Source organism: Mustela lutreola, chromosome 3 (assembly GCF_030435805.1).
Source record: "Mustela lutreola isolate mMusLut2 chromosome 3, mMusLut2.pri, whole genome shotgun sequence".
Taxonomy (NCBI): domain Eukaryota; kingdom Metazoa; phylum Chordata; class Mammalia; order Carnivora; family Mustelidae; genus Mustela; species Mustela lutreola.
The window spans coordinates 37,856,268-37,870,427 of record NC_081292.1 but is presented as its reverse complement, the minus strand read 5'-3'; the positions used below and the strand labels follow the sequence as shown (position 1 = coordinate 37,870,427).

The 14,160-nt window shown below is 32.1% G+C and overlaps 1 protein-coding gene across 7 annotated transcripts in view; it reads left to right on the top strand.

Annotated features, from left to right (window-relative positions):
• VPS13B (vacuolar protein sorting 13 homolog B) overlaps positions 1 to 14,160 on the top strand; it is a 792,142-nt gene that overhangs the window by 125,245 nt on the left and 652,737 nt on the right. For all 7 annotated transcript variants that reach the window (XM_059165934.1, XM_059165936.1, XM_059165932.1 and 4 more), the window contains exon 16: positions 371 to 495. In XM_059165934.1, the coding sequence (XP_059021917.1) occupies positions 371 to 495 (125 nt within the window). The remainder of the gene's footprint in view (positions 1 to 370; positions 496 to 14,160) is intronic.

Here is a 14,160-nt window from a genome sequence, read left to right as displayed (position 1 = left end):
AGCAATTTATTAAAGTTAATTTTTATAATGTGCACAATGCAGGCAGTTTATATTAATAGCAACATGTGCATTGTAGCAGACAAACACTAAATGAGAATTATGTTTAGAAATAAAATGTGAAACAGAGTTAGTAAGAAACGGTGATCTTCCAGGGATGTGAAAGAAATACTATATATTTTAATCTCTTAATTTGGATTTAGTCAGTGTTAAATTGAATAAAAGAAAATGTTGATGTTTGGGAAGTGGAAAAAGACATTGGAACATATTTAGTGTGCAGCTGTTGTAGAGCAAATTGAAACTGACGTATTTCATCCTGTGCTTATTAAAACTTTGTCTCTGTGAACATTTGGATCTTTTCTTTTTGTTTCAGATATTTGGTTTCCAGGCAGGATTGACGTCTTTGGATTGTAGGGGATCTTACTGCTTACCTGTACCTATTATTCCTTCTTTCAGCACTGCTCTTTATGGTAAACTTCTGAAACTACCCACGTGCTGGTAAGTATTATGTTAAAATGTGGTTTATGGTAATTTTCATTTATTATGAAAGGGGGAAAACCCAGTTGTGTCTGTCTTATGCAAGTGTGTTAGTTTTATACAAAACCTTAGAAAAATATCTGAAGTTATACTGTCTTTTACTGAGACACTAAAAGTCTCTTTTTAATGTCTGAAGTGTACTAGATCATAGTATCTTTTGTGGTAGTGTTAAGTGTTGATGGGATACTGTTAATCCATGTTGTAACTATAGTAAACTCTTGCTGCTTCACACTGTGCTAGGAACTGCAAAGGCAAATACCTTATATTTTCCTTTTTGAGAGAGGCTACAAAGATATTAAAAAGTTGCAAATTAATACCAAGGCCCAAGTATTTGTCACTTAAATAACAATTTCATGTGTATTCCTAGCCACTAAGAAAAGCATACCCATAACATAGATTTAGAGTGTTTGATATGTCTGTAGTTGCTGCGTTTTGAAAGAAACTGATTTTAGGCCTTATTTTCATTTGGTTTTTGATTACTTTATTTGGAGGTCCTATTTCCTTAAATTGAAAGAGGTTATAGAAAGAAAGCCAACACTCACCATCCCTTGTTTTTTTTTTCTTTTTTTTTTTTTTAGTTGAGAACAAACTTTTAATATATTAAAAACAAAACTGTTGAAGATTAAAATAAGGTTTAAACACATGAAATTAAATTCTTGTGAAATATTTCTATATTTTTAAATTAGGTTACTTTTACTATTTAGAATATATCTTTGCTTTCCCCACCTGATTAGTAAGCTTTTTTTTTTAATAGGATGTATTTTCTATTATTTATAAAAAGCAACAGAAGTTATAGAAAATATTCTTTAAAGTACTTCATTTGTTAAAAATATATTTCTTTAATAATATATAACTTTTAAAATGAAATTTGTATATTAAATGCTCACATCTTCAAAAAATTTTGCCTATTGGTCCAGAAAATTAAGAAATATAGAAGTTGCAGTTTATTAAGTCTTGAAATCAGTTCTTGTATAAAATGAAACCATTATTAAATGATCATTGTTATTTCTCTTGATAAGTTTAATTTTATCCTTAGTCATTCTTATTCCACACATGTTATTTATTATGTTTTATAGACATTCACTTTTTAACATTTTATTTGTCTATACATAGCATGTTGCATTTGAGCCAAATTTTATATTCTGATCTACTAGGAAATACCAGCAGATATGTCCCAGTGGTATGTCAATATCAACTTTAATAAATGTGAGCACTGTTATCTCAGTTATGTGCTGATTTATTTATCTTTCACAACACTGAGATTTTTAGAAATTTACTATAGTGCTATTTACTATAGAAAATACTTGTTTTTTTTTTAGAAAATAAGAAGCCAGAATTTTCAAAATGAATTAATAGCCTTTATATGAAAAAATCTGACTATTCAAATAGGTAAGGGTTAGTTTAAAGATGTATAGGGCTTACTTTAAATATTGTCAAATGGGATATAAAATAAGTTTGCTGACATATAAAAGAAAATATTCCATTTAAATACTAAAAGCATGACATCACACAATGCTTGTATTTGGATGTGAATTGCTTTTTTGTATTTAAGACCACTTCTATATTATTTGAATGATACTTTTCTATGCTTTATATGAGTATATTGCTTTGAAATAGTTTCTTTACATTATTTTCCTTAATGACTATAAACTATAATTTGTTCTTAGCAACTCTAAATTGAAAGTAATACATATAAAACTCATTAAATTGAGAAGTGTCTTAAATGAAATGAGTAAGATACCAGATAAAATACATCATGTAGTCCCTGAGTTAAATCAAAATCATATGAGAACTAGAATTTTATTTAACTCATGTAGTGAGTGAAAATTATTTTAGTTAGCCACTCTGGTTGTGTCATTAGATGTCCATTCTGTTCCCAATAAGGTATTTACCTTTCTCAAATTATGAAGCTGTTTCATCTGGATTTTTAAAAATCACATTCCAGTTTCTTAAAGGACTTGTATGATGCTATTTATATCTATATCTGTATATTTTTTCAATGATGAGAAGAGTATGTTTACTGTAGGTCATAGCTTTTGAAACACATATATCACATTGAAAAAAATTTTAGTTGGTATGTTTTAGTTAGTGATGGAAATCTAGATTTTATGTAAAACAAAAAAATAGTTAATACTTCTTGTTTAAAAATGTCAAAATTGATACTAATTTTATATGAAACTTCAAACTAACATTTGTTTTAATTAGTTTGTTAATAAATTTTTTAAAAATGTGGCTTAAGTAACATTGAAAATAAATTATTTTCTCCCATTTGCATGTTCATGTTAATATATTTTAGCCTTAATGAAGAAGCTAATACTAAACTCCAGTTTCTTGGGATTTTTTTTTTTTTTCAAAATATTTTGGTCATATTTTATCTTTCATTCTGTATTACACACTTTCCAAACATAAAAATATAAGCATTTCAAAACACTTTTGTCTTCATTGCTTTACATCAGGTTAGCTTAATCTTTTAGTCCCTAGAACAGGACTAAAATATGTAAGGTATAATGGGAAAGACACAGTGACAATAATATTTAATGAGAGATCTTGAGCAATTAATTCAAATTTTAATTTTCTTCCTTTTTTAGTAAGGGGATGTTTAAAAGTGGGCAATAAAGTGTTGGTTGAATGGTAATAAAGTATAACTTTGTTATGACTAGTAGGAATAAACCTTGGTGTCCTGTAGACCGTTTTTAAAAAATTTCTACAGTTGTAATGCTTTTAGTTTTCTAGATGCATTCTTGGAGTTAATTTTTTTTTTTTTCCAGAACAGAGAAACTATAATAAATATGTCTACTCTATTTCTAAAATTTTAGTTGAAATATTATTTTGTAGAAAAGTGCATATATTATGGTATTTCATAAGTGAATTGGACCTTTAGTAACTACCAGAAAGATTAAGAAACAGAATAACATCATCTCATAAGCCTCTCTTACTTACCCTCTGGCAAGTTTAACCATTATCCTGATTTCTTCTAACATAGATTAGTTTTGTGTGTTCTTGGACTTAAATAGAATTGTCCATAGTCTCCTTTTTGGCTTCTGTCGCTCAATGTGTTTGTGAGATTCATTCATATGGTAGAACGTATTTTCTAGATTGTTTGCTTTTGTCACTATACAGTATTGTATTACATGAACATCGATCATTTGCACATTCTTAATTTGCAATTTTATTTTGTTTTTATTTATTATTTTTTAAAGATTTTATTTATTTACTTGAGAGAGAGAGAGAGTGCATTCACAAGCAGGGGTGTAGAAGAGGGAGAGGGAGAAGCAGGCTCCCTGCTCAGCAGAGAGCCTGATGTGGGGCTCCATCCCAGGACCCAGGAATCATGACTTATGCTGAAGGCAGACACTTAGAACTGACTCAGCCAACCAGGGGCCCCTTGATCTGCAATTTTAATTGAAAAATAAGTACATAAAGTATGTATTTATTTTTTATTCCTGTGCCATTTTCCCTTTTCCTTAAGCAGCTTCAATTATATTAGAGGACATTAGATGTCATTCATAAATATTTTTTGATTCTCTATATTTTGATAGACATTGTGCTACATGTTGGGATTGGGAAAAGAATATACTAGACTGCAGTGAGGGTAAGAGATTCCCCTGAGCATGACAACTTACATTCTAGTGGGAGAGGACACTAGACACATAAGAAAACGGATGTCTTTAAATGGCAAGATTGAGGCTTAAGAAAAATGCCCTGTTAGTTTAAAGAAAGTAGAAAATTGCCCTGGGATGTCATGGTTGGCTTCATAGAAATGGCAGTAGAATTGGGTTTTATTGGTTGAATTGGGTTTTATTGGTTGAATTGGGTATTGAGGAGGTTGGTTTTGGGGTGTGGAGGCTTCCTGTGGGGATAATACTGTCTCACCAAAGTCAGGGTTGCTCTATTGAATCTGTGAACGGATGTCATGGGAGAGGAAATTGAAAGGCTACTTTTGGGCATAGGACTTTTATATGATTAAGGATGTCTGAGTTTAATACGAACACTTAAAAATTAAACCAGGTAATCAAAAACTCATTAACCAAATTTCCTCTTCGTCAGGCTTGTAATTCTACAATTATACTATAGTCTTAAATTCACGGACTCCTGTAATTGAGGGTTCAAAAATGTGATCTCGTTTATAGAGAGACAATACTTACAATATACTTGGGAAGTTCAGAGAATAATTACTTTGGCTTAGAAAGTCCTGGAGAACATGAAGACAGCAAGTTATAAGCAGGTTATTAAAGAATATGTAGGATTTGAAAGAAAATCCTTTTTAATGAAGCATTAGGTGTTTAGTTTAACAAAGTTTTCATAACAATCCTGTGAGCTGATACTCTTTTATAAAACTAAAATTCAGGGAGGTTACATAAATTGTCCAAAGTCACATAGTGGCTGGGGAAGGATTCTCATGGAAGCTTATCTGATTCTAAAGTCTTTGATCCCTTTTTTACCTGAAGGACTGGAGAGGTACATTATCTTTTGTTAACCATCTTCAAAGGCTCAGTGTGCTTTTTGCCTTGTAGTAAAAGTGGATTTCCATGTATTGTGAGGGTATTTGAGATAGTGCAGCTAATAAAGCTGAACTCTCCTAGTATCTCCTAGTATATAGGTAACAGTATATAGATACTATTTTGATGATCTCACATAATTATAGTTAATAGGGTCATGTGGAATCTTAGGTATTATCCTAAGTTTCTGAGTCTATGACATAGCTTTGATTTATAGCTGTCTATCATGGGTTGAACATTTTATTCAGAGGGTCTCAGCTCCTTTGTGAGGTAACTAGATTCCTTATTGGGCAGCTCTATAGTTCTTTCTTTTACTGAGTTAAAAAATCTGCTTTCATGTTTCTTCTCTTTCCTAATTATTGCTTATATATGTCATGAGTCATTTTATAGCCATAGGAATGTCGGAAAATACATTTATTTACAAGATTGAGGGATCCCTATAAGTACCCATTCCTTATTTAGCACAGTAACAGATGGGTTGGTTTTGATTAAGGAAGTTATTGAGCAGTTCATTTGTTTGAGGAAGATGTTTCTGTGGAATCCATCTTTGAGTTCAGTGTTAATTAGGAAATACAGGATTTGGTGGTGGTAGTGGGCTCATTGTAATTGACATGGTGTCTAAAGGAGAAGTGAGCAGATACTGATCCTTTTGTCTCCCTGAAATGGAAACTGAAACAGCCATTTTCCTGTGCTAGCTCTGAATAACACTAGAATAACTATATTGGAAGCTAGGCCCTTCAAGTCTAAAAAAACACCAGTATTTATTTATCAGCAAATGTAGAGAATAAGTAACCCACCCCACAGGCTCAAAAGGAGGTTTGCTCAACTGCCTTGTCCTTTATAATACCACAATTTGAGAACATAGAGTTGAGTGTTTTTAATGCCCCTGGAGATAGAGCTTTTTAATTTCCTTTTTTCCAGAGCATAGATTATTTTCATCTGTCTGCTTTTGTGATCAACATTTTCTTTAACTGACTGTCTTAAAACTAGTAAGACTTAACTGGGATGCTAATTCTCTTATCTCCACTTGAGTGGCAGCAGCCTGATAGTTAGCTTTGGTTCTTACATCTGGAATGTGCTCTCATGGAATGTTTTGAACTGAAAGAAACACTTTAATCATCTCTTAAAATCTTTTCATTTCAAAGATGAAAAAACTGAGTCCCAGAGAGTTCAAATTACCTAACCTAAGAGCACACAGTTAATATCAATGCCCCAATTTGATCATCTTTTTTAAAAAAATCCTCATTTTATTGGTTCAGGCTCCTTCAACTCTATCACACTGCTTAAAAATTATTACTACTATTAATTTTTTTCATGGTAAAAGATGAAAAACACGAGATTTACCATTTTAACTATTAAGTGTATAGTTCATTAAGTATCTTCAGATTATTGTGCTACTGTCACCCCTGTTGATCTCCGTAAATTTTATATTTTATATCCAATAAACAGTAACTTCCAGTACTCCTTTCTTTGAGCCTCGGATAACTACTGTTCTACTTTGTATGAATTTGACTATTCTGGGTACCTCATGTATGTTAAATCATTCAATACTTGTCCTTTGTGTCTGACTTATTTCACTTAGCACAAGTTTTTAGGATTCATCCATGCTGTAGCATATGATAGATTTTTTTCTTCCCTCCCTCACTTACTCCTTGTTTCCCTCCCCTCCTTCCCTCTCTCTCTCCCTTTTTTTCTTTCCTTCTAAATTGATTCCATTTTAAGATTGAAAAATTCCATTGTATGTATATGCTTTGTTTATTCATTTAACCATCAGTGGCATTTGGCTTGTTTCCACCTTTTAGCTATTGATAATGGTGCTTTGAACATGAGTATACAAATATTTGTTTGAGTACCTGTTTTCAGTTCTTTTGGGTGTATACCTAGAGGTGGAATTGCTGAATCATATGGTAATTCTGTGTTTAATTTTATGGGAAACTGCCACTCTGTTTTCCACCGTTGCTGTACCATTATACATTCCTACTAACAATGCGCAACAGTTCCAATTTCTCTCTATCTTTATCAACACTTTCTATTTTAGGTTTTTTGATAAAGTCATCCTAAAGAATTTGAAATGGTATTTCTTGATAGTTTTGATTTACATTTCTCTAACAATTAGTGATGTTAAGCATCTTTTCAGTTGCTTATTGATCATTTGTATATCTTCTTTGGGGAATATATATTCAAGTTCTTTTCTCATATTTAAATTGGATTGGTTTTGTTGAGTTGTGTTCCTTATGAATTCTGTGTACTAAATTTTTATTAAATATATGATTTGCAAGGTTTTTTTTTCAATTCTATCTGGAAACATTGCTTTTTAATGTTAAGATTCTATCTTAATTTATCTCCCAAGCCAGAAGCTTAATTTACATCTTTTATAAATCTTTGGCTTTTTGTTTTAAAAAGTTATTATTTACATTTGACATGGTTTTTCTTGAAAATTGGTATAACTTGAGCAAGTAAAAAGTGATCAAGTCCATATTTGGAATAGCTGTACTTTGGGGAGGAGGGGAAAGATAAATTTGTTAAACTTTAAACAACCCAAAGAATTCTATCTTCACAGTAGTTTTTGCTCTTAACATTTATAGAGATGGCTAACGTAGATAGTTTCTCTGCAGATTGATTTTATACGTTTTTACAGTAAAGAGCTCTCTTTTCTTGATTGTCTTCTCTTAAAAAAATGTTTTAAAGATATTTAACTGTTAATTTCTTTCTTTCTTTTTTTTTTTTTTTTTTTAAAGATTTTTATTTATTTGACAGAGATCACAAGTAGGCAGAGAGGCAGGCAGAGAGAGAGGAGGAAGCAGGTACCCTGCTGAGCAGAGAGCCCGATGTGGGGCTTGATCCCAGGACCCTGGGATCATGACCTGAGCCTAAGGCAGAGGCTTTAACCTACTGAGCCATCCAGGCGCGCCTGTTAATTTCTTAAAAACTTAAATACAGTGCTTGACAGTCTATATGTTATAGACAAGTTTAATAATACTGAATACTGAATAGAAGGAAAATTAAAGTGAATGAAGAGATAAGATTAAATCAAATGAGTTTTCATCTGGTTATTTTATTTAGGATAGGCTTTAGGAGGATGTAGGTTTCAGAACCAGTAGGAAGATTGGGATTTTCATCACTATTTTAAAATGAATCTGTAAACACCTCATGGTTCCCATACATCTGGACTGACATATATGTGTATATGTGTATATATATGTGTTGCATGTGTGTGTATATATATGTACGTATGTTCTATTTCCAAATTCATATGCATACTGGCTTATCACCTTTTTATTAGCAGTAGTGCTTGTTAATTGGAAAACAGGAGTTTTTTTTTAAAGTGGTTATATTAAGATATTAAGGGAGTCCAAAATTTTTGTGAGCATTATTCACTAAAAAGATACTATCACAGGCCTAGTGCTCACTGTTAATCTGTTTGAAATCTAAGAGAATACTGAAATATAGCTCTTTGAGGTTTTACTAAGTGGTAAATTAATTCAGCCAAAGCACTTAATGTTCTGATTATGAGATTATTTCTCTAATGATAGATGTTAACATTAATTTTAACTGTCTGGTGAAAGAATATATTTTAACAAATCCCAGCAGATAAAACACTGTTCTGTGTATGGTCACATAGTTAGGCATTTCAGGGTAGACTGAGATTTATATCAGTCCAGCATTGTTTGCTTTTTAGCTCTGTCAGACTCTCTTGAAAGGGACATACACTGCTGATGCAGGTTTCTGCTTTAAATGCAGATGAACCAGGGTTTGATTCATTCATCAAAATGAGATTCAAACTCATCAAAATGTGTGAATGACTTCTGAAATTGTATTTCTATATGATGGCTCTATAGTTCTTAAGAATATATGGATCTTTTAAAGAAGCTTAGGGCAGTTGAGAATGAGAAATACAGCAACCTTCATTTGTCTTTGGCTCAATTCTTGTATCTATTTCACATCCAGACTTGAATTTCTACACATTTAGAGATGGGTAAGTATAATCACAATGAAAATACACTGTCCTGATAAATTTCTCCATTATATCATATAGCAGATTTGATTTGGGAAGTACATAGTACAAACTGTTCTCATACCAGCTTTCTCTCTTGATTTGGATAGCTTGTTGAAATAGTTCCCTGTGCCCCCATCCCTCTGCTTTTGTATTGGAATAACTCCCTTTGTAGCAGATTAGCTCCGTTTCCATCAAACTTCTGAAAGCAAGTGACTGGGTCTTATTAGTACTCTCTACTAAGGTGTAATAGTTTTATTTGAGCTGTAACCTCAGGTCAGGCATACAATAATGTGGACCACATGCCGGATGGCTCTGTGCATGATACAACTTCGTCTTCTATCTTATGGGATACTCTGTTGTATGACTTGGGAAATACTTGCATGGTCTTGTTAACATAACTATCTTTGCATTATTAAGCATTTCCTTGCATATTTCTTAGAACCTTTCTTTGTTTTTCTCATACTTTCTGTTTTTGTCCTCTACTAATTTTTTCATCATTAATGCTTCTTTTGTATCCTTATCTGGATCAATTAAAACAGGGAAGGATGATCATAATAGGGTGCATATTTTCTTCAATTTTGTAAACAGTGTTCCCGAGTCAGTTTCAGTTTTTTGTTTTCTAAACTCTAGTGAGTTTCCCCACTGTTTTTCTGCCTTTTTTCACACTTGATAATGTTCTTTGCTCATTCATTCAGGCATGTTTCACAGATAGGAGATCAATGCCCACTATGTGCCAGACACTCTGCATGGCCCTCGAGAAGAAAAAAATTAGCAAGATACCTGCCCTTATGGGGTTAGTTAAGGGAATTTTAAAATGGGGGAAAATTGATTAAAGAAAGAGACAGAGTAGATTGTCTTTTAAATCTAATTGTATAAAATTGTCCTTTTTGTTGTCTTCAGCCTTGAAAGGAGATTTTTACATAGCTTTTTTAAAAAAACTTAATTCCAGTGTAGTTAACATAAAGCATTATATTAGTTTCAAGCATATACATAGTTTTTGATTGCATAATATTTTTAGTCTATGTTTTCTTATTTAATTTTGTTAGTGATTCCAATTTGAACTGAAAACCACTTAGTGATGAAGCAACTAGTAATAGGTGAAATACAAGTTTTATAGAGAAATGAATTCGTTAAATTTATCATTGTTTTATTTTCCAGCTTTTTGCAACATTCTACAGTTATTTAATGATTTTGTAGAGTGTACTTGGTAATTCTGGACTTCAGCTTTTCCATAAACTTGATTTTTTTTTCAGTACTTATCTTCACATATATTATAATCTCCAGTATTTATGGATGTTAACATATATTAGAGCCTTTGAAGTCTGTTTATAAATATGTATATTTTAAATTTGTATACTTGCATTATACTCTTACTATCCATTATAATGTGCAGTGTGAATAAAACTCAGAAGTATGTAAACTATTTGTAATTAAAAGTTTTTTATTGTAAAGTTTTTAATATGTATAGTCATGAGAAGATAGCTTCTCTTTGATTGTAAATTATTGAGATTAATTTTGGGAGGAGCACTCAAAATGTATCATAACTTTGTAATCAAATCTCATTCTGATAATTTTTATATTCACTGAGAAATAGTTATATCTAACTTGCATATAATTTATATATTAAGAGCTCATGAACAGAATTGTTTTTTCAACCTATGTAAGCAAGTAGTATGTGAGAAATTGATGGGGAAGTTTTAATACCAAATTTATAATAATAGCATAGATGTGTCAGGAATAGTACTAAGAGTTTTCTATGCATTATCTCATTTAATCTTCATAACAACATGACGGAGATACTATTTTATTCATTTTATATATATCTTTGTCTTATTAATCCTTATACATACAGTAAATAGTAAAATTGGCATTCACTTTTAGATCTGAGTCAAGACCCCAAATTAGCAGGCCCTGCTACCATTGATGAGGAGTATGTGGCAAGTTGGCATTACGTTTTTATCCTAAGGCATCTTTCCATAGGAATAGCTTTGCTAACTTACAATTTTTTAATAAACAGCTTTATTGAGTACTTTTTAAAAAAAAGATTTGTTTATTTATTAAACAGAGATCACAAGTAGGCAGAGAGGCAGGCAGAGAGAGAGGAGGAAGCAGGCTCCCTGCTGAGCAGAGAGCTTGATGCCGGGGCTTGATCCCAAGACCCTGAGATCATGACCTGAGCCGAAGGCAGAGGCTTTAACCCACTAAGCCACCTAGGTGGCCTATTGAGTACTTTATATAGCATAAAATTCACCCATTTCAGGTATGTAATTCAGTGATTTCTAGCACCTTAACTGAGTTATGTAATTGTTACTGTAAATCAGTTTTAGAATGTTTTCACCCTCCCAGTGAGATTTCTCAAGCCTGTTTATAATTATTCTCATCTCTGGCCCCAGGTAACCACTTTCTTCATAAAGTATCTTTTATGGCATATGAATGGAATCATGCAATATGTGGTATCTTGTGTCTGTCTTCTTTCACTTAGATCATGTTTTTGAGGTTATCTTTGACATAGCATGTATTAGTAGCTAACTTGTTTTTTATTTTCTACATCTGTCTGTGGCTTTCCTTAACTGAGTAAAATGTATTCAGTCTTGCATATAATTATCCATACTCTCAAGAGTATGCAAGACTCTCAGAGTCTTGCAAATAATTATCCATACTCAGAGATGTTTAAATTCCAGAGTTGATTAAGGGGTTTTCAAACTGTGTTATTGTTGCTGATGTAACTGTGACTTGGGATTTTCTGAGAATGTACTTTTCTGTCATTAGCCATTTCAAACCGTTTTGTTTTGTTTTAAAGATTTTACTTATTTCTTAGAGAGAGAAAGGATGAGCAGGGGAGGGGGCAAATGGAGAGGGGGAAGCAGGCTCCCCACTGAGCAGGGAGCCAGATATGGGACTTGATCCCAGGGCCCTCGGATTATGACCTGAGCTGAATGCAGATACTTAACTGACTGAGCCACCCAGGCTCTAGATACCCTAGATATCAGTTGTTTAGTCTCATCATGTTCTTAACTTTTTTGGGGAGGAATAATATTTGAAGGTGAAAACTTAATTTTTCATACTTATTTCTCAAAATATTCTTATATTTGTAGAATCCCTGTGAGTAAGGAAAAAAATTGGAAAACATTTAGAGGTCTGGCTACACCTGAAAATACTGTATGACTATAGCAAACTTTCATAGTACTTTAGAGTCGTGTAGAGATTGGTTTATAAAGTTCTCTATAATGGATTATTATATGAATTATGCCCCTGTTTTCATTAACTTAGTTCTCATTTTAAAACCAGAGTATAATTTAAATATAGCAAAGTTTAGCAATTTTATGCATACAGATATGTATAGTCAGGTAGCCACCAAAGTTCTTTCTTGTCTCTTTGCAGTCAGTCCCTTTCTCTCTCCCTAGAGTGAATCAAATTTTTGGGGAGGACTGTTGGCTCATATTAAGGAGTGATGCCTGTTTTGATTTAGGGGATGACTGATTAGCTTGTTAGCTGGGAAACCCCACTGTTCCTTGCTTTGTTGTTCCATTCTTCACCCAAACCCATCAGACAACTGATTTCACTAGGGCTTCTGGGATTTCTCTAGCACACAGCTGCCGAAGAATGAGGCTCATAGCATTTTCAGTTGCATAATAAAAGATTTTCTACATAGATTTCATACATCATAAATGAAAACATTCATAATTAATGAAGTCTAGACTCACTTCTATTCTCTATTTCTTAATTCCCCAAAAGAGCCATAAATATAATATGTATGGATTTATACAATGAAACTACTCTTCCTGATATGAACACACTGGTAGTTCGGACTTACTAAAAATAAGTTTTTACACATTCATATATTTTCATTTCATTGAGTGTCTTTCACTTAGGTTTTTAAAAAGCATAGTTTAAAGAGAACAATGAAAATAGAAAAAGGGAGGGGCACCTGGGTGGCTCAGTCAGTTAAGCATCTGCCTTCAGCTCAAGTCATGATCCCAGGTCCTGGGATCAATCCCAGTGTGGGACTCCCTGCTCAACAGCCAAGTCTGCTTCTCCCTTTGCTCCTTACCCAACCCCTCCTCCTTGCTCATGTATGCTCTCTTTCTCTCAGATAAATAAAATCTTAAAGAAAAAAATAGAAAAAGATGTAATTTTAACATGGGAGATATTATAGGACTCTATTTTAAGTGACAACAAGCATAGTCTAATTCTTTAACAAGATTTAAACTTTTAAAAAACTTATTTTACTATTGTCCTGTGTATTTTAATTTGATTAATTTACAGCCTTGTATTTGTATCAAAATGAAAATTTGACCTAAATTGCATTTGCATGAATTACCAGTTTGTTCATATCAGAAAGAGTAGTTTCATTGTATAAATCTATATATATTATATTTATGGTTCTTTTGGGGAGTTGAGAAATAGAAGTGAATCTAGACTTTAATTAGGAATGTTTTCCCCCAAATATGTCATTGATTTTTCTGTAAATTTGTCTTGAGTGATTTTAAATAACTTACTTAAAAATTTAAAAAATGCCTCTTAAGTAATCTTTATATGAGGAATAGTCCAGAATCTTAAATCTAATAAAATAACATGATTGGTTCTGAGCATGTTTTCATCAGATGTCCTGTTTGTCTCTTTCTTAGTACTAACTTTTAAGTCTCTGCTTATACTGTTTTGGGATTTAGTTTGGTTAATTTCAACTCTTGGAAATATTTTAGCTACAGTTTTCAATTATGAAATTATAAAGCCTGTCATTACTAATGATTTTATATTTTGCTAATAAAGTAGATTTACTTATTTAGAATATTAATGTATTATTGTTATTTAAAAATTCCCTTGAAAGAACAATTTTTATATTAACTCCTCCCAATTTTTATTTTTTGTCATGTTTTGGTTCTGATTTTGTACTGTGTTTAAGTAAATGACCTGTCAAAAAATACCTGCTTTTATAGTTCTTGAGTGTATGTGTGTGTGTGTGGGGGAGGTTAAAAAGACATGAAAAACACCACTATAGGTAAATAACATCTGTCTTTATATCAGTTTTCCCTTTGAAATTTTTTTAAGTGAATGCATGAAGAGCATGCAACACATGTTAACAACCAGAGAGTGTTGGTCCAATGAGAACAGAAGGTTTTCTTTGATTTT